The 22538-nt window shown below is 32.2% G+C and overlaps 1 protein-coding gene across 7 annotated transcripts; it reads left to right on the top strand.

The window, feature by feature from the left end:
- Window positions 1–992: 992 nt before the first annotated feature.
- LOC126817472 (stromal membrane-associated protein 1) lies at window positions 993–22474 on the top strand. 7 transcript variants are annotated; one of them, XM_050544464.2, is made up of 14 exons: window positions 993–1159; window positions 4184–4317; window positions 4786–4871; window positions 5378–5468; window positions 7879–7950; window positions 8501–8636; window positions 9301–9345; window positions 11080–11225; window positions 11731–11863; window positions 12798–12821; window positions 13830–13952; window positions 15174–15331; window positions 18591–18770; window positions 19100–22474. In XM_050544464.2, exons 1-14 carry the CDS (start codon window positions 1045–1047, stop codon window positions 19226–19228), a joined length of 1572 nt encoding a protein of 523 aa, XP_050400421.1. In that variant the 5' UTR covers window positions 993–1044; the 3' UTR covers window positions 19229–22474. The 7 variants fall into 7 exon arrangements, with proteins under 7 accessions (XP_050400421.1, XP_050400419.1, XP_050400424.1 ...); XM_050544462.2 differs by having other exon boundaries at window positions 11077–11225; XM_050544467.2 differs by lacking the exon at window positions 9301–9345.
- Window positions 22475–22538: the final 64 nt, after the last annotated feature.

The raw sequence follows: 22538 nt of genomic DNA, 5'->3' as shown, positions 1-22538 counted from the left end.
AACAAACATATAATATATATACCATTATAGAATATGCATATTGACAACATATTTCCCTGTCGATCATTTTATGCAATACATTTTATGCCATACTTTGGGTGCTATTGACAAAAAATAACGCTCTTGTCGGTGATTGATCACGACCTATTTAATAATTGTCCAAATTCCAATCATCAATAGGCCTATTATTTTTTCAGTTCTGTATGCAACATATATACTTATTTCCAAGTCGATTACTGTTTGCAATACTTTGACAAAAAACGGTCATGTAGCCTACTTGTAGTTGTCGTCAGTTATAAATATGTCGTATAATATTTCTAAGACTTCTCAAAAATCGGTCACGAATGATACCGGTTACTAAAAAACCAGGCCCGTAGCCTACAGGAGCCCTCAGAAAAAATGTTTTGCCCCCCCCCCCCCCCTCCCCGAAAAAAACATTTGCCAACCATAGCTCTAAAATACCTACTGCAGACTGTGGCAAGTGTGCCCCCCCCCACCCCCCACCCCACACCAACCCCCCTCCCCCCCCCCCCACTTAAAACACTGTCCCAGCAAGCTAGCTACGGGCCTGCAAACCGGTATCTGTCAAATTCCAAATGTGTCTTGAACTCTCCGGTACAATTTCTGTATAGACAGAAGCCTCCGGTTCATTCCTCAACATTTATTTATGTAAGAATAATTTAGAATAATCGGTTCACCGATTTTATATAACTCCTGTCTGGAACGGGGGTCAATAGTCGAGTTAAATAGGGTTATTTCCCTTATTAGTCTGACGACACAGAAAATAAATTGGGTGAAGTAGTTCGTTCATAGTAATGAAACAAAAAATTTTCAGGGGTTTGAAAGACAAAACCAGATGAATTGCTATTTGATAATTGCAGTAAATCGCATATGGAAATAAAATAAACAGAGCATACAAACCTAAAGAGCATTTTTATGTTGCGCTCACAGCAATTGTGTCCATACGCTAACCGGAAATAGTTTCAGGATTGTCTGCCCCTTCAGAAAAGTAACCATCAAAGAAGTAATTTTGTGAAAATAACCATGAGCCGAACAGAAAAAGAACGAACCAAGGCTCTTCAAGAAAAATTCCAAGCTGTGTTATCTAGTCTTTTAAAAGATGAAGATAACAAGTATTGTGTCGATTGTGACGCTAAAGGTATGTATGTGTGAAGAAAGTGTATAACTCCCAGTCGGTCGCTAAAAACAAAATCACTCGATTGCAACAATCTTGTCTATGTGTCATTTGACTACTGTTTCCGTATCTAATAATGGGGGTGTGTACTGTGACAGGAGACTCGAAGTATATTGTTTGTTTTCTGTTGTTTTCTTCAATAAATAATACGGAATCAATTTGGTTTACAGGGACACAAAGTCTGGAATAAGATAGTGATTCATGACCGATAGAAAAACTCACCATATTACATGATAATCATGTAACTAGAGATGTCACTAGACTTAGTGAGTCTTAGATAACAGTATCTGGCTATCAGTTTAAAAACCCAAATGTAGGCAATAGCTTTGCCCTATTACTTAAATTTATACTAGATTACGAAATGTACAAAATTAACAGTAGACCCACAGAATCTATGCCAAACTGGTACCACTTTGGATCAGACACCCCAAACAGGAGATTGTAAACATGTCATTTTGGTCCCACGTCATTTCGGACTTGCAACATTTCAGACTCAAAAAAATATGGCCTCAACGTTTTGGGCAGTGACATTTTGGACTCCAGTAGGTGACAATTCAGACTCAGGAATAAGTTGGAAAGGAAAGGTTGAACACAACTGTCAAATCGATTTATAATAAACCAAAAGTAATTTTACAAAATAATAACATGGAGGTAAAATTTACCGCTCGCAATCATGTACTGCATGTGGAATCGTGGATCATGCACCTTGTAGACCTCTTTTTAAGGAACGACAAAATTTCCATTGTTGAATGTTTATGAAAAGAATGTTTTATTTCTTTCTGTAATATGTACATGTATAAAAAAAAAGTAGCTGATGAATTATTAGAAATAGGCCAATTCAAAACATGTGAAACATGTGGTTATTAAAAAAGAATAAAAGAATAATGTGCTGTTGGATTTATTTCAAAATGACCTACGTAAAAAAACAAAAGTAATTATTTACTCGACAGGCACTGTTTTTAAAAGCCCCTAGAAATTTTTAATATAATCCGTAAGCTACACGTTGACATGACATTTATTGGTCAAGTTCAATACTCCCCGATAAAACAAAATGGAACAAGCAATGTTAATTTTTTATTAGTGGTCTCAACAATCGCCGATCAATTAAATAAAACAAAAGACAGCTATGTTACAAATATATCACACAAATTTTCAACATTCTTCTAATTATTCATCTGGGTTTGTATCATCGCCAGACCGAGTACGAAAAGTCGTTGAGTAAGTCTGAACCATCTTCAAATGAAGTCCGAAAGGTTGTCTTTGTTCAGTCTGAAATGACGCGGGACCGAAATGTTGTGCTACCAAACAAGAAACTATGATTTTTGTGATAGTTATCATTATTGATTTGGTTAATAAATCCTTTGCCTATTAATAGCTGGAGATAAGTCTTAATGTTTGAAAATATCATTAATAAATTATGAAATTTGATAAAATCATAAACAAAATATTAAAAATATCGAATATTTAGAGAGTACACACATGATGATGATAGCCTACAATATATGTACTATGCCAGAGTTATTACAACGCTTGTTACTACCTTACATATCTGTTAATAAGATTTAATTAATCACCTTTTATTATTTATCAATACTGTACGTTGAAAGCTTATATTGAGTAGGTTAATTGGGCTATCTGACTATCTGTCCATTGATAAAGACTTACATGTCTTATGTTGAGAGATTTTTTCTAATCAATGAAGTGTGGAATGTAATAAAATGTTATTGACTGTGAACATGCATGTTTGAATGTATGGAACGCCTAATCTCAATTATGATGGATTGATACCATTCCAAAGCCAAAATACTGTAAATAGTCATTTGTCGGAAAAATACATAGGTCTACATGTATATATGTAGAAATTCCCAAAACAGCCCAAGAGTACCTTAGAAAGCTTTGTCAGAGTCTTTTTACACCTTGCCAGAAACCTTGAAATATTATTATAGACTATGATTAAAAATATGTGCTGTCAAATAATTCAGTACAGTGGTAAGGCTCCTTAGGGGAAAAATGAAGATTTGGGCAGCTACGGAACCAACCTATTTCACTTCAATTTTAAGATTCATAAAATATTAACTATTTTTAGTCAAATAAGAGAGAAATTGAGCTTAACAAACAAACTACATCAGTTTTGGACCGACCAACATATGAGGACTTTTATGAATAATTATCTTGATAATTATCTTGACTCCGTGTCAGACCTTATGATTTATACTTACTACATGCCCAATACCTCTTGTACACCCACCCTGTTAAAAATAGACACAGAAATCAATACTATTGTATGCTTAACTACATCAATTTTATAAAATAATTTTATACCACATACAGGTACAAATAAAATTTAGGCAGCCTAAAAATGAATGAAATGGGGGTTTAACGTCCTACTGTTCTGCTCTGACTGGGTCTAATGAAGACAGAGGCATTCTAAACATAAGAGTATTACAGCTGATGTTTATCCTTTTGAACATTCAATGAACATTAAAAGTAAAGCTTATCAGTTGTTGAATTAACAAACACTATCAAATGAATTTAGAGATAAGTTTTGTAATATATAGTTTATTGTTACAGTATAAGACAATTGTTTATCAACAAGATTAAATCAGTTCTGTAAATAGTAGGGATACTCACCTAATGACACAAAGATAATAATTATATATCTTTATTATTTCTGAAAATATATCTTATTGTTACAGTATAAGACAATTGTTTATCAACAAGATTAAAGCATTTCTGTAACTTGTACCAATACTCACCTAATGATACAGAGATAATTATTATACCTTTATTTCTGAAAATAAATGAAATTATTCATCATCATGACATTAGTAAAATTTTACCAATCTCATCTGAATCATTTACAGCTGGTTGTTTTAAGGTTGCTTTTAGTCAGGTCAGGTACGTTAGTAATTGTGTTTCTGTTTATGTGTGTAGCTGTAGATTGGGTTCTTCTTAGATTTTAAGGAACTGACATTTTTATTGTTTCAGGGCCACGTTGGGCTTCTTGGAATTTGGGAATATTTTTATGTATACGTTGTGCTGGTATCCATAGAAACCTAGGCGTCCATATTAGCCGTGTTAAATCTGTCAATCTAGACACTTGGCAACCAGATCAAGTAGCGGTAAGAAATAATAACTTTTTATAAAAGTTATTTAAAGTTGAAATAGACTCAAAACTAATCAAGACTACACTTAATTTTTATTTCGTGGAATTTCACCCATTTTTAAGCTTTAACTTTACTTTTCTGTACGGTCTTCAGAACACATCTTTTTAAAGATTTCCTCACCTAAACAAATGAAATTTTTTGTACACCCAATTTTTTATTTCATTGTTTCGACATTTTCGAGTTTTAACCTAATTTTTCAGTACAATATTAAAGACACATCCTTGAATGAATAAAAAATTTCCAAACCTGAACAAAAAATAAACAGATTTCAGAATGATTGATATGGAATAGCCTAAAGAAGTTATGAGTACATGTACCATGGAGCCCATATATACAATTCATGTGTAAACTTTTAGATAGATAAACACTATTTGTATTTACTTCTATTGTCATCTCATTTGTATATAATTATATCTTTTTCAGATGATGCAAGAAGTGGGCAATAGTCGAGCTAGAGCTGCCTATGAAGCGGAATTACCAGACAACTACAGAAGACCTCAGACAGACTCGTATCTTTTGAACAAAACATTCATTATATTTTAGAATTCAGGAGTCATAAAGTGACAGTGAAAATTAGAGTATATTGGTTACTAAATTTATATTTTCGAGATACAATTTTTTTATGTCTTATGATCCAATAATATAATTTTTATAACCCAAGAGTACAAAATTACTGGCTGAATGGTTAGCATGCGCGCGCTGTATCATAAAGTCACTCATTGAGTCGACTGGTGTGGTTTCGAATCCCCGGTTGTACATGACAAGGAGTAGGGTCGCCTGTCCAACCTCGTGGGTTTTCTCCGGGTCCTCCGGTTTCCTCCCACTGCTAAAGACCCCTACGCGCAAGCGAATTATTGAAATAAAATTGAACCATATATTAGTCCCGAAATGACCTAGTTTGTGTCGAGTGGACGTTAAACCCCATTTCTCTCTCTCTCTCTCAAATACTACTGGTACTTATTTTAAGAAGAAAATATTAATTTGGATAGAGTGTGTATTTCCTTAATGTTATCAGTGCATTAGAGTCATTTATAAGAGCTAAATATGAACATAAGAAATATATAGCTAAAGAATGGGTACCACCTAAACCAACTGTACCAAAAGATGTAAGTTAAAATGTTTATACTTATTTTACATTGTATACCCTGATTTGTAAAACTGTTGAGATCTTAGATAATATTTTATGTTTTGTGAGTGAATGTTTAGCAAATGGAGTAATGGCAGCTGAGGGCCAAAAGTAGAAGGTACACTGTCTGAATTATGACACCATTTACATGTGTGGGGTTGGATGGCCGATTGGTTAGCACACATGCACGCTGTATAATAAGGTCTGTCATTGTTAGTCCCAAAATTACTTGGTTTGTGTCAAGTGGACGTCAAACCCCATTTCTCTCTCTCTCCATTTACATTTTGGGTTTTAATAATTATTGAAATTTGTATACCTTAATTAGCACTTACATTGGAGCTAAGCGTATTTGGTTTGTGTCCAAATGAATTGTTGAATTGGATATAGATCCGATGTGTTATTTTGTTTTTTACTGAAGCAAGCTCTTAAACATGCATTATGCAAGAGCTAAATCTGATTATTGCAAGTCTTAATTTAGGCTTCAGATGTTATAGAAATTATAAATTAGATCTTTATTTAAACAACAAGACCAAAATCAACTCTGTAGACCCACGGATGGCTCGGCTACAGCTCGGATTTAAATAGGATTTCACTAATTGATTAAATCAAATAAGGGGTAACCTGATGAAAATACGTCAGTTAGATCGAGGCTAAATGATAGAGTGTACTTAGCGAGGACGCTGTAAAGCGTTTCCGTATGCCATTGAAAACTTTACTTGATAATCGAGATATGTAGGTGGAGTTAACGCCTGTCAATCAAACGATCGGCGAAGGTGAAGACGCATTTCGCTACCATTTCTAGTGAAATATTACAACGATGATAACTATGTTCAGAATAGGGTAATTGGACTGAATTTTCCAATATATTCTTCTTTCATCATCTACTTTTGAACTGTTATAGCAAGAATGGCCAACTCTCTATAAAAATCTCCCATAATGTATCTTTAATGATTAAATTTTTAATCGAAAAAATTATCTAAAGTTAGCTTGTTTACGAATTTTAGTTAGAATTTGGGGTACTGTTGCGACAGGTTATCAGCTGATAAGACAAATCAGCACATAAATTCCAAAGAAATAAACAAATCAAAGTGGGTGTGGCAATATAAACTTTTTTTCTGTTGTGATGAAGATAAGTTTATCGCCATATCAGTGGGATAAACGATTAGCCTACTTGAATTATGTATGTATTTTATAATTATATCTAGTTTTATGGAGAGGTAAGAAAATTGACAAATTCTGTTGGGTAAATACACCTGGAAAATAAACGTTTTTCTATATTTTCATTATCAGTGGATTGTTGGTTTCCTGGATGTGGTTTCAAGTCTTTTAATAATTTTATTTTTTCACTCCTTTGTACATGTATCTCCGAACTTTTTCAAAGCATTTACTGGTAGCTTTCATTCTCAGATTATCATTTATCATGCCTTTATAGTTCTGTTAAGGTTCCTTAAACAACTGGGTTTCTTATAGAAATGCATACAGGTCTGTCATCTATTCAGATATCATTGTTGTTTGTAATTGTTTTGTATGTGACAAGGAGTGGGATCGTCTGTTTAGCCTTATTTGGTTTCTCTGGGTTCTCGGGATATCTTCTCCAAGACCCTGCGCACAAATGAATTAATGAAATAAAAATGAACTGGTAGGACTGGTACCATGTGTTACTGGTAGTTCAAAATAACCCCATTTCTCAATTGATTAGTCCAAAATAACCCCATTTCTCAATTGATATAACATGACAAACAAATGTCCTTTTCTCTTAAAAACACTAAAACATTTATTTCTAAAATGAATGAAATATCCATAAATGTTTCACATTTTATCCATTCACAATCTATATACATCATGAAATATACATAAATGTAGCACATTTTATCCATTATCAATACCACAACCTATATACATCATTTAATTAAACATGCATTATGCAAAAGCTAATTCTACCTAGTGCAAGTCTTTCTTTAGGCTTTACATGCTATATAAATTATTAATTAGACATTAATTAACTTATCAAGAACATAACTCTCGATGCCAATTTTAGCCTGCTATATTTAGTGGATTTGAAAACATTTTGGGATGGATGATTTAAATTTAAGGTAAAAATGTAAGATAAGGCTTTGTTTATTATCGTACCAACGGTAGTAAAGATGATTGTGGCTAGCCTAAAATTGAATCGCTAATATCTTGGTTCGGAGTGAAGCAATTTGACTGAAATTATCAGCATATTTGGGGTTTTTTTTATCTATTTTTTAACTATTATAGCGAGAACTGTCAGCTCTTTATCTAATCTTACCTAATGACCCTTTAAACATTGATGTCTTTTCTGTGCTATTGAATAATTTGTTTAAGATTATCTCCCCTTTCAATTATCTCTGTAAAATTGATATTTTCAGTGGGTGGAAGATGATAAAGAAAAAAAGAAACCAAAATCTAAACCATCATCATCTTCAATACAACTCAATGCTGTAAGTAAATTAAAATTATACAGAACACAATTCTATGGAATACTATGATTATGACATTTTGACTTATCAATCAAATGATGGGAGTTAAATGTATATGTATATGTTATATAAGTTGATGTTATTATTGTGCTATATCTGTTATGGTAGACTGGTTTTGTTGTCTAAATATACATAAAACTCCATAAAAATATTTATATTGGAAATACTGCTATTTCCAAAGATTGTGGATATAGTGATCATTTTAAAAACAAGCTGTGCTTTCTGCGTATGTTTTGTCCCTTTCTGTCTAGCTGAAATAAATATTTGCAAATACATGTTTATGCAGGGTAACTGTATGTAATCAGTTTTATATGAAGTATATGTCATCTTCTATTCATTTGTATCTCAGTTAGACAAATTATTTCGACATTTGGGTGATACCAGTCCATAATAATCACAACTATAAATTAATGAGAAATTGAAAGAGAAAAATGAATGGCATGCATATATATTGTCATATGAAGACAATTATTGAATCTGGAAGTGAATCAGTTTATGTTCTTTTCAATAGGCACCTCGATCCTCCACATCAGCCAAAGTGGAAAAAAAAGCAGCTAATGCAGATTCTCAGTCGAAACTGATAGAAAAGAAATCACCACCTTCTCGACCTGTTGTTACTGGAGCAGCAGCAGATCTTATGGGTTTAGGTAAGTTATAGATTAAAACTGTAAAAAATGTAAACAGGAAAACAAATAGTGATGTTGTCTATTGTAAGTAGAATTGGAAGTGTGTATGGATAAATTGAACTCTTTCAAACAAACCCTTGCATTCATGAACCACTTTACTTTATTTACTGGCTGACTGGTAGCCAAGCCTATGTGCTAACCAATGAAGTCTAACAATACTATAAGTGCAGTAACTGTTTTTAGATTAATAACATGGTTGCCTAAATAGGTAATGAAATAGACCTAATAAAAGAATGTCAAATTAACTTAGTTTTAAAAAAATCCACAAACAATAGAAATGATAGTTAGTTTAACAACTGTTAAGATTATCTTGGAAAGCTTAGTTAATTTAGAAATTTGAGAAGTGCCATTCATCACCATCCATTGGAAGTGTATCATATCTCTGAATCCCTCCATTTTAAGCAAACTAATGACACGTTTTCTTGCATCATTATGATTTTCGATTAGAAGTATAAAAGTCCGCCCTGTACAAACTGTCATTTCCCTGGCAATATCGATATAATGTAGCTGGCAAGCTATAATTTGACATCTTCTAAATGGTCTACTTACTTTTACCCATGTACACTGTCAGACATTAGATTCATATATTTTTCAAGAAAATAAAATACATGTGTGTCTTCTACAGATTTTTCATTCTTAAGTACACCACTATTATCTAGCAATAATGCCGGTGAGATGTTACATGTATATGTTTTTGGTGGTGATGGGGTTTTCAATAAATCTTTTTCTACCCCTTCCCCCTTTTTTTTTTTACGTCTTGGACATATATCTTTTCTGTTTGAACCCTATGTACAAGCTAGTAGCTTTTATTATTACCAAAGCAATAATACTGCTGATTGTTTTGTTAAAATTTTTCTTTACTTTTTGATTTGATTTCTATGGTGAATGAAGTTATGTTCTTTATACTTTGAAAGAATAAACTATGTATAGAATAACAATTTTTTTGTTTTTGTGTTGCTTTTATTATGCTGCTTTCAAATCGTGCAATTTTACTTGCAAATTCCAAACTTATTTTGACACGCAAGTTTACATGATTAATGATAACTCTTGTGACTGGATTTAAGCAAATCCAGTTATGATACATGTATAGCAGATTTGATTGAATGCACATCATAATTTGCCTTTCTTTATATATTTTTAGCTGGTCATTGGGGGTTGTTTTATAATGGCCAAACTGATTAAGAAAAGAACTATACATGCTTTGATGCAACTTCCCCTAGTACAATGTGTTCTAATTTTAATCTCTGTGATATTATCCCACGGACTATGTGAATTATTTATATACTGAGATGCAATAAAAACACACCACTTTTATAAATGTATGATTGTAAATACATGTATATCTTACAATTCTGAATGCAACACCAGATCATGTCAATATCCCACAAGGTGATGTTTCCATAATTGTGTAAACAGGCCACAGATAAATCCTCTCAAACACAAAAAAATGAGTTCGACAGAATTTAAAAAAATCACAATTTTATGGTGCAGGGATATTAAATTTATCTTTTAAATAGCTTGGATTAGTTGAACTCCTATAGTTCTGTTGAAGACACAGAGATATATATCGAGGTAGAAACATACATGTACACCGTGGAAATGCTACATCATGTTAATTCAAGAGGTCAAAATTACTAAAGCCACTTGAAGCAGCTTTGCAATGAGAATGGAAAAGAATCCTGCAAGCAGCTTATATCCTGGCATGAGGAGTCTTGCTGTATTATTGACTTTTGAATTTTACCCCTTATTATGTTGTAAAATTGTTATGGCATTTGTAGTTTCTTGATTTTATTTTGTCAGTAATTGTCCAGTCTACAATCATGGCAAAAAATCACATTTCATTTGCATTATGTCTCACCAACACTTCAAATGGTGTGTTCTAATTGCATCTCAGTATACATGTATATCATTCACATAGTAGTATTAGACTGGTTTCCATTGTTTTGAATATGGAGAAACTGGTTTTCATTGATTTGAATATTGAGAAAAATTCATGAATGATTATATTGCAAATACTGGGCATTTAGCAATCACTTCACAAACCAGCTGTGCATTTTATGTGTAGGCCTAGATCAAAAAGTGACCTTTCTTCATCTAGTGAGGGTAATCTCACTTAAAGCAAGGAGCAGCAACTGCAGTCAAGTCTGATCTCACAATGTTGTTAGTCGTCCTATCCCTAAAATTTCAGAACATTAATCAGGAATGAAATATATTGATAATAAGACAACTAGGGTTAGTCTATCCATGGTTGTTATCAAAGTATTTTAATAATTTTGACACCTTTTTTGTTACAATTTTGTCTTCTGAAAATCAATAATCGGTACAGTTTCAGTATGATTATTTAGATACGTGTTGAATAAAGTGTATTTTTATTGTATATTATTTCCTTTTTATATATAAGAAGCATCAAATACAAGTACACCATCATCAAATGGAGATTTGTTTGATATATTTGGATCTCAACCTGCCGGTCAACCACCAGTCTCTCAACCGGCACCAGTAAATGGAACAAATGTTGGTAATACATTCATAGAAAATACTCCACAACAGGTAAGTTTTTCATGTTACTTACTTCAGTTAAAGTCACACTATTTCACACCATATAGTACATATGTATAAGCAATAAAAGTTGTTTTACAGAAACTACTTTCGTCCAAAATTTAGGTTTTTTTTCCATGGCACACCCTTTGTTAATGTTCAGTTTAATGAACTTTTGTGAAATATACAGATTGGATTTCTTGATAAAATTATTTAAAACTTGATGAGATAGCTTTCAAAGAAAATACCTACTGATTTGTTCATTTGAGTAAGGAGTACTCATTTCCAATTTTTTTTTGTAGAATTTTTGCTCACATTTTGAATGTTAGATATGTGAATTGTATAAACACATTCCAAATATAAATTTAATACAGAGATTGTTGCTATCGTTGAACTGTAAACATGATTTAAAGATTCTAAAGGGGATGTCAAAAAAGGAAATCAGTTATTGATACCAACTAAAGTAATAGGTGATTTTAAGCTCATCAAGAGATATATGTTTATTTTTGTTTTAAAGAATGGAAGTACACCAGAAGAAAGTTTATTTGATGATGGACCAAGTAAAGTAACTGAGAAATCCACTAAAGAATCTATATTAGCACTATATGGTAGTAGTAATAATCAACAACAACAAATGTTTGGTGTACCTGGTAAGAGTTTATTCCCTTGGCTTAATTTGGCTTCTATTTTGTGAAATTGTGTGACAAAAGTGGCAATATTTACAAGTTTCTATGATAATCCTGTGATTTTATCATCGTTAAGACCACTTCTCAAACTCTGAGAAATGATATTATTGAGAAATCATGTATTTGCATGTCATTAACATGATTATCAAAGAAACAGTTCTTGTCTTGTAAACTTTGTTTAATTTGGTGTTTAGTTTTTGTGTGTGTCATTTATGAATGGTTAATTGGTCGCTAATTTTGGAAATGAAAATACATGTATTCTCATAGAACTAAAGATGATTTATAGATTAACCCTTAACTGGTCATTGTCAACTATAATCAACACAATGCTATACAGCTAAAGTCGACCACAGCAAGAACCTTTTTTATAAGCCGCATTTGAGTATTTAGTTTCGTTATTTAATTGATATGGCCACGCATGCGTGTCAGACAGGAACTTGTCTTGTCAAGGGCATTGAGAAAAACATGTCTTTGTTCAACATTTTTTGACAAAAAACGTAATTTAACGATGTCGGGAAGGTTAAAGACTCTCAAAGGGGTTGAAATGGTTATGAATTATTCCGACTCGGATTATATCGATGACACTGATTCTGAAGACGATATTCCTGATGAAAATGATTTAGAATGATTTCCAGATTATAGACCAACTTATCTCCTTCAACTTTTTATTGGTGTCAAGAGTCTATCACTTATTATTATCCGGCAGTAGTTGATTGAAATAGGCATACAAAATATTTCACCTCAGCCTTTATTTAGTCTGACAACTTGACGTCATGACGTCAAAATGACGTCGACCGGTTAAGGGTTAATATGCAATACACTGAACTAGGTTGGTAAAAAAAGTACTGGCGTGAAAGAGAATATTTTTTATGGATTTGAAATTTATATACATTAACAGGGTATAAAAATGTAATGGTAATGGGTAAGACATCTTGATATACATATTGAATTTTTCAGCTTTTGGGATAATACTGCCTGGTATCTGCTTAACTAGGCAATATATATTCATTATTGCTATCATGAGTCTCAAAATTACATTAAATCATTCATACTGTAGATACATTATTGTCTTCTATTTATATTATAATCAATACTATTTGCTAGATTAAATGGCTTAACACTTTTTGCTTTACAAAAAATGTCTGTTAGCTTGTTAATGTTAATGACTGCTATTTTACATCCGAACAATCTCCACCTCCGTAAGATCTGAAAATCTCAAGGAGATAAACAGAACAGATTTGAATACTGATCAGATAAAATGATTACATGCTTCATCAGTGAATTCTTGTTCTACAGTTTTTCATTAGTGTTTTGAAATTTCCTACTACAAAATGGCAAATTGAGATAAATCAGTTATCCACAACATGCATCATATTACTACAATTTAGACTATAAAATGAAACTTGATAAGGCATAAGAATTAAAAAATGTAAGTTTTAATTAAAAAATAAAAACCCTTGCCATTGATCTATAAACAATGACTGTTTTTGCTGTATTTTCTTATTTATGTTTTTTTTAAATCTTTTTTTTTTTGTTGATATTTAAATATTATTTTATCTCCCGTGTTACGAAAAACAAGGGGTTGCAAGCTTTGATGTAACAATACCGTGCATTTGAAGCCTTAAATTGGTGTAAATGTATAAAATCCTACAAAGTTTTGTTTAACTTTCTCTCAATTGAAAACAAATTATCACTAAATTTACAAGTATTAAGTTTTTATTACTAAAGATTGGTAAACATTATGGAAAATATGATGTAGATATTTTTGGATGAATTTAAAAATAGTTTGTAAATTCAGTGATAATTTAAAGTACCTTTTGATGGTGATAATACATATATTATAATATGTTGATGCTAATTGATTTTATGAATATAATGTGCAATGATTTAATCCAAATTTGAAAAGATTTTTATTAATTCTTTTTCCAAGCTACTTCACCTAAAAGTCCATCTTTGCCAAAAGGATTTGAACTGAACACACCACCGGCAGGCATGCCATGTTTTCAGTATTATCCGATGCCAAATTCATACTTTTCTTATGATACTAATTTAGGTAGTATTCAAAATCCAAATTACTGCATGGGGAGATATTTTTGGTAGATATTTTATTCAGTTTTTATTTCTCCTTCAAATTTAAGTTTAACAGTTATGGAAAATGGTGCTTGTTATATTTAGATTAAGCTAAATTTAGTTTGTGTTTTCGTTATTTTGTTACTAAATTAAATCCAAATGTTAAGATTAGGGAAACTTTGCTTTTACAACATTATTGAGTAAAAAAATGGTTTTGTTTAGATTATTTTCCCATAAGAAAATAATTTCAAAAGGAAAGACTCAGGGACCCTAGTAATATTTTCATGATGAACATACAGGCTTTTATTGAGGTTTTGTTTTTAAACTTAAGTTATCTTAATTCTTCTTTTTGGCATGGGCTTCTCGTATTTCCTTTCTTTCTAGCAAATTAAGTTATTTATGTTGTTAAATTTCTTGCAATTTGTTTTTGGAAAACTAGTAATAATATTTTATTTTTTTTGTATTATTATGCAAACCACTGCTATCTTCAATGGGATATTTTTGGCAATGTTAATAAACTCATAATGAGTCTAATCATTGTGATCCATCCATTATCTTATATAGATTGGGGGCGTGTGTAGTTCTGGGTGTGCAATAACAAAATTGCAACATATTTATCTTCTAACATGAGTTGTTTGCATAATTTTGTAATATAAAACAGTATTTAAACATCAGTGCTTCACTTTTTAGATAATTGTAATAGTACACTTGTAAAATCAAGTTCACACATTGTACTGCATGGTCTCGTGCTCGTGGAGAAATTGATACCATAACATAATACCATAACATGTTGTGTATTGATTACCTTGAAATCAGTTCTATGATTTAAACATTTATTTATTCAGAAAAATAGAACTTTCTTCTTTTATTATCTTTCCCAACTTTAAATAATGAAGCTTCACACCCAACTTTTAATTTTCTTTTCAACTTCCTTCTGATTAGATAATTATTTTTAAAAAGATAAGCATTAGAAAACATTTTAGATATAAATTCAGTAATGTATTAAGCACAGCAGTTCAAACAGCATAATTAATATTAACAGCAATGTGTTATTTAAATTATCAAACTTTCTTTTGCTTGTGTTTTAATGATTAGTAATAGTTTGTTGCACTAATAGATCACCTGTTAAAAATGTATAAGTTATGTTAAATATCATTGCCTCATCAAAACAGAAGCAGAGGAACTAATTTCACTATATTTTCAGGTGGTATGTACATGCCCCAACAAATGCCACAACAGAACATGGGAATGTTTAGTGGTGGGGCTGGTGGTAATATGATGGGACAACCACAACAGGGTATGCCAGCTATGGGACAACAGCAACAGCAAGCCATGCAATATGGAAATATGGGAATGCAACAGGTTTTAAAAATATTTTCATCTATATTATGTATTTAAGAAATGAAATGATATGAAATGGGGTTTAATATCCTATTGTTCTGCTCCAATTAGGCTTATGAAAACGGACATAAGACATACAGTGTGCTATCGATGGTATTTTGCCAGGACAGCAGCGCTACAGGCTATAGCCTACTTTTATATCGAATTCCAGCTGCCAAGGGTTCTTTTACATGCATGCCTCGGTTTCTTGTCCCATCAAAATGACTATACATTGTCCCTTGTCAGGCCCTCGTACTGCATCACTATAAAGAGGGGACCATGCCAGAAAATCCAAATGAACTTCTCGGTCAACACAGGAATCAAACACGAAACCTCCAGATTATCGAGCTAATATCTTACTCACTGATCCACTGTGGCTTCCATATTATTTAACAGTATTTTCATTAATAAACTGCAGGAAGCCTCAGGTGGCATTTCCAAAGAAGGTAGAACCCAGTCTTTTATTCTTTTTTCACCCACATTTTCATGCGGACGTATATTGTCGTCACCCCTGTCCATCCGTCCATCAATCCACAATTGTTTGTGTGCACTCTACAGGTCACAATTCTTATCCAATTTTGACGAAACTTGAAATATAGGTTTATATCCAAAAGATCTCGGGTTGCTTTCTATATTGGCATGTATTGAATCAAAACTTCATTGATTATGGACCCTATAGAGGTCACAATTTTAAACTGATTTTGATGAAACTTGAAATGCATGTTTATAACCCAAATATCTTGGTTCCTTTCGATATTTGCACATATCGGATCGTAACATCCTGAATTATGGCCCCAGGTTGTACTAAAAATCGCCTTTTTTAGCTTGTGGCCCCTGTGGAGGTCACAATTATTATCCAATCTAAAAATATGTTTGATTATATCACCATTACACCGTAATGAAGTTTGACTTCGAATTTCGTGAAAATTGGACCAAAACTGCCGGCAAAATGGCCGCCGCCTGTACGCGAATAGTGTAAAAATATGGTATATCAAGGTTGTGGACCCTCTAGAGGCCACAATTTTGATCCGATTTTGATGAAACTTGAAATGCAAGTTTTTAATCCAAAGATGTCGGTTCCTTTCAATATTCGCGCATATCGGATCGTAACTTCCTGAATTATGGCCTCTGTGCGAAAAATCGCGTTTTTAGGTTGTGGTCCCTCTAGAGGTCACAATTATTATCCGATTTAAAAAAACGTTCAAATATTTATACTGTAATGTTTGTCGAGTTCGATTTTCGTGAAAATTGGGACAAAACCGCTGGACAAAATGGCCGCCCCTCTTACGCAAATAATGTAAACATCTGGTAAATCCAGGTTGTTGACCCTCTAGAGGTCACTATTTTGATCCGATTTCGATGACACTTGAAATATATGATTAAAACCTAAAGATATTGGTTCGCGCATATCGAATCGTAACTTCCTGAATTATGGCCCTTGATTGATCAAAAAATTACGTTTTTAGCTTATGGTCCCTCTAGAGGTCACAATTTTTATCCGATTTAAAAAAACGTGTGAATATATCACCATTACACACTAAGATCTTGGTTCCTTTTGATAATCATGGATACCCGAACTTAACTTCCTGGATTATGGCCCCTGATTGTTCGAAAAATTGCATTTTTAGCTTGCAGATTCTCTAGAGGTCACAATTTTTTTCAGATTTTAAAAAACGTTTAAATACATCACCATTCCACCATAATGAAGGTTGAATTCGAATTTCGGGAAAATCGAAATGAAACTGTCCGAAAAAATGGCCGCTCTTTGTACGCAAATTGTGTAGAAGTGTGTAATATGAAGGTTGTGGATCCTCTAGAGATCATAATTTTTGTCTTTACATCCCAAAGATCTCAGTCCCTTTTGATATTTGCACATTTCAGACCATAACTTTCTGGATTATTGCCCCTGATTGTACAAAAAAATGCATTTGTTTCTAGCATGTTCTCTATCCATCTCTTGCAAAATGTGGGCGTATCCTGCCTGGCAGCCGCTGGTTAACAAATTTGATGGAATTTGGCTAGAAATAACTGAAACAATATAATTATTATATCTGATGTATGGAGTTATAGTCTTATATTGGTCATTGATTTATAAAAATAAGCAACAGTAGCCAATAAATACCCATGTAAATAAAGCCAATGACCTCTCTCCTTTCATCAAGAAATGAAGACCTGTCATGTAGCAGAATTGAGTAAATTGCACATAACTGTTAACTGTCACATAAACGCAATCACTGTTGACCTTTCGATACTTGCGCATATTGGACCATAACTTCCTGGATTATGGCACCTCATGTATCCCAACCTCATGTATCCAAAAAGAAGATAACATAAAACTAAATAGGGTAAAGAGCTGACAGCCTAATTTATACTTGATGCAGTGGCGGCGCCAGCCGTCGGTGATTGGAGGGGCAAAGCTGGGGCAAAGTCCAAGGTTAAGGGGGCAAAGGCACGAGCTTCAACTAGGTGTAGGGGGCCTGCCCCAGAAAATTTTGAAAAACAGATTGCCGGAAATGCAGCCTGGCAGTATTTCAGGCACTGATTGATGAGGTAAACTGTCAAACGAACGGACTTGCGAATCACGACGAAGCCCACTCACGAGCGTCAAAGCAGGGAGTCCTCCCCCAGAAAATTTTGAAAAATAGACTGCCGGAAATGCTGTCTTACAGTATTCTCTCAGGCACCGATCGTCGAGATAAATAGATCTGCCCAGATACCGTTCGTCGCCTTATCACTAGTTTATCCGACTAGAGAACAAAATGTCAAACGAACGGACTTGCGAACCTCAACAAATTCCCTTTGTGAGCACCAAAGTAGAGAGGCCATCGGGGACCTCGCCAAGAAAATTTTGAAAAATAGACTGTCGGAAATGCTCTACAACATGCAAGTTTATGACTGAGTGGGGATGTGGGATTTATTCACCGTAGAAGGCATTGATTTGATGATACTAAATTTTATTGCTGTAACATTTTTGTGCAAGAAATGAAATTTTTAATTAAAAGTTGGGAGATAGAATGTTACATTGAATGTACAAGGGTATGGCCCCTTTACCATTGAAAGTAATGTCGCTATATCACTAAAGATACTGTGAGGGTATTATAGTATATTTGCCACTGAAAATCTACCTTGTGTAAATTTAGCTTTAGCTGCAATTAATCCTCTCAGCTCAACTCATCATGGTTATTTGGTATTGGCTTGATCTATTCTTGATTTTTATTCATAAACTTATTCTTTATTTTAGCCAAATATGTATGGAATGGGTCAGATGTCTGGTATGCAACAACCAGGTATGATGGGTAATCAAGGTCATATGATGGGTGGTAACCAAATTAACATGATGGCTGGCAACCAGGGTAATATGATGCAGGCTAATATGTATGCTCAACAGCAGCAGATGCAGCAACAGCTCCAAATGCAACAAGTGAGTATTTTTCTTATTGTTCATTAATTATTGATAAAAATCTAAAGCACTTTGGTATGTGTAATGTACAGGAGTCTTAAAATGCATTTACTGAACTTTTTTGTTCAATTCTCAAAAAGTTAATGAAAATGTGCTTACATCTGTTCAAATGTTTTCATAGTGATACTGCAGAAAATGTGCTTGCATCTGATCTGATGTTTTCATAGTGATACCACACTCTGATCCTATTTTATCATAGTGATACCACAGAATTGTCATTTCGAAATAAAAAAATCCAAATTATTTTTCACCTTTGCATTTATTCTTGAACTATAATGTTTTTATTTTAGATGCAACAACAAATGAATGCCATGAAAGTAGGAGGCAATGTGTCAGGAATGGCTGCACAATCAGTACCAGGAGGGTGGGCAACGGGTGCCAGTTCAGGACAGACATTATCAAACAATCTATGGCAATGATTTATTAGGACAGACACTAGTCATTTAAAAAAGCTGGTATTAAATTTGCATTCCATCATTTTGTAATGTGTTCACTTACCTCCAGTTGATCATAAAAAAATTCTTTGACAGAAACTACAAGTTCAAAGACTAAAGGTCAAGGTTGGATTCAGTTGAATAAATTAAAATATCATAAAAGGAATGAATTACTCCAGAAAAGGAACAAGAAGAACTATATTTTCAAGTATAATAAAAAAAACAATAGGACTATTTAAATTTTTATTATGTTTCTCATGTGTACTGTTAGGTATAGTTTAATAATAATAAATAGGTAAATATGTATAATAGATTTATAACAAGTCACATATCGTATATTATAATAGAGATGTTTTTTTCTTGTCTTGTCAAATTTTTGTCACTCCAGTATCTTTCCTTTAAAAAGGCATTGGCTAGCATTTATGAGTGAGTAAAATCTTAATATCTTACTATCTGAACGAAATCTTAATCTTCATATTGAAAGTCTGTGTGTATTTGGTATCACACAAAGAAAAAAAGGCTAAATAAAAGCTGTTATCTCTAGCTTATTTTATTAGAATTAAAGTATTGTGTTATTATTTATGGAAGGTACTGGGTAATAGGAACTAGACAATATTCATGTGATATGTCAGTCATTTGGTGCACAAATAAACTGAATTCAAGTTCAAATCATGTAAGTTATACATTTACTTTCATGATATATAATTTAATGTGCAATGTCTGTTTTCATTAAGCTGTGCTTATTTCATATCTTTTTGTTTGTGTGTAGCTTTGATTAAAATATAGTTTAAAATGTAGTCCCAAAATTAGTTTTTTGTGCTGTGTGGTTTGTATATATGTCGTTTGTGCCAATTAATTATAAATTAAGAGTTTAGAAAAAGATCAATAGAGACATTGGCATTAGACAGAAAAGTGATCAGACATAGCAATATGCAGCTGTTATAATAACTCTGGGATTGAGTCAAATTGTCATTTTGGTCTTCAGCTTAGGTCTTAAATAAGTTAGTTTATTTATCCCTATATTCAAGCCCAGCAACTATAAATGTCTAAAAGCATTATGCAGTCAATTACTGTGGAACATACATGAGAACATTGCAATGGACATAACATCTGATTGATTAATTAATCCGTCTTTAACACGATTCCTAAATACCTCATTTAAATGATTGAGGACAGCAGATTTGAGACTGCTTTGGATGGAATTTTAATTGTTTTCATTCTTATATCAGTTGAACAAGTATGAAATTACTTTTATTTATTATACAGTCGATTTATTTGTTGTTTGTTTATATATTAATGTTATGCTTTCTAAATATTGTAAATATAAAAATGTTTTTCCCAAAAAAAAGGGGAACACACAAAATGTATTATTATATGGATGTAAATATAAGAAATAGATGTTGTAAACTAATATTAAATAGGATTATATGTATATAGCCGTCTATTGTTATTAGTGGTATTGCAATATCCGATTTAAAACTTCATTAGTATAAACATGAAATTCAATAAATCTAGGGTACATTTTCAGTTTCTATTTTTCATTGTCGACTTCTAAAGTATTATTTTATAAGTACATGTACCTTATAGGACATTAAAATGGACATTTATAATTTATAAATTAAAATATCTATTTGTTAATAAATTTATTTTTAGAAAAACAATGACTTCCAATCATTAACAAGCTGGACAAATTTTCCAAAGTTATTTATCTTATCTTCGTTGTTAATGGAATCAATACATGTATATTAGCATATTAAATGGTTTGAAATCAGTATTAAATTTAATGTCCATTTAATAACATTTTGAAAGCTCATAAAAGACAATTGTTGATGAATTCTGGTTGGTGTGTTCTCATCAAATTACATATAAGCCGAGGCACCCACTGTGAAAATGTTCAAAATTTAAGAAGTGTCATGTTCGGGATGGTATTAGCATACATGTACTTAAATATGTATATGAAGGAATGTACATCTGTGTTTCCATGACAGTTTCACACAACAACTTTGTTCTTTTTATAGGAAGTGAAAAATTTAATACCACTGATCCTATAGGGCAGTCAAATTTAAAGTTCATAGATACCACCATACATTTAGCAATAGTATGCTTTTATGCCTAAACTTTACCAGAAAGTTGTGGTAAGTGGAAAACATACTATAACACTACATGAATACTTTTTATATAAATTTAAATGACTGTCTAGATAAACTGTGGTGTATGTAAAGAAATGGCTGAGAACGTGTTAATATTTTGAGTTTAGTCTGTTTATGGAAGTTCATTAATTAATCATTATAACACTTTGTAGAAATTTCATCATCAGTATATATATATATTATGCACATTAAAAATGATATAAGTTTCCACATCTAAACTTGTTTTATGTATTGTATATTATGTTATCGTTATAGATTTTAAAATGGTTTATACTTAACTTAATATATTAAAGAATTGTATTGTTATTACCAAGGGAGAAGTGGTCAACTACACAAAAAGAAATATTTTAAAACGTATATAGTTAGTTGTGTTATTGTATCTAGATCATCATTAATTCACAATTAAGCACAAATAAAATGTTTTTGACTGTTTAATGTCGTTTCAAAGAATGTGTTATTTGAAATCTAAACCATAGAAATGCTTTCTTAAGGCGTTAGTGCATCTGCTATTCTGCTTACTTTATTTGGACTTTTTTACCATGACTATACACTTTGTTACTAAATAGAAATAAGCAGGAGATTCCACTTGAGTTTAGATTTTATTACTGTTTGACCCTTAGTTTATAGTGGGCGGTTGGGTGGCCGAATGGTGGAAACATGCACATTGGATCATAACTTCAGTCATTGAGTCAAGTGACACACATGGTTTCAATTTCCGACTTCTACATGTCGAGGGGAACTATTTCTCTCTCTTATATTGATATTGGCTTTCTGTGGTATTTATATACCCTTTGGATTCACTAACAAAAACCCAATTCTTTCTGATGCTTATTTCAATGTGTGTCTTAAAAATATTTTAAAAGTAGTATTCTGAAAATTGTTCAATATGATTTAAAACATTCTCAAATCTTCTATTAAATGAGAACATGATTAGTCGTCTTTATAGATCGCCCATGTTGAGTATTTATTACACATGTATTTTTGTTCACTTTGTGTCTATTAATTTAATATACTGCTTGTAATATATAATTTACAGTGTATATAATTTAATGTGGTGGAAATAAAAAACTGTAATATATTACCTATATAATTGTTGTAAATTATGCCCAACTCTACTTAAACAAATATATAGAGCTTTTATGCTG

The sequence above is a fragment of the Patella vulgata genome, chromosome 4 (genome assembly GCF_932274485.2).
Source record: "Patella vulgata chromosome 4, xgPatVulg1.2, whole genome shotgun sequence".
NCBI classification, from domain to species: domain Eukaryota; kingdom Metazoa; phylum Mollusca; class Gastropoda; family Patellidae; genus Patella; species Patella vulgata.
Note: the sequence above shows the minus strand (reverse complement) of the source record. Positions and strands in the feature narration are given on the sequence as shown.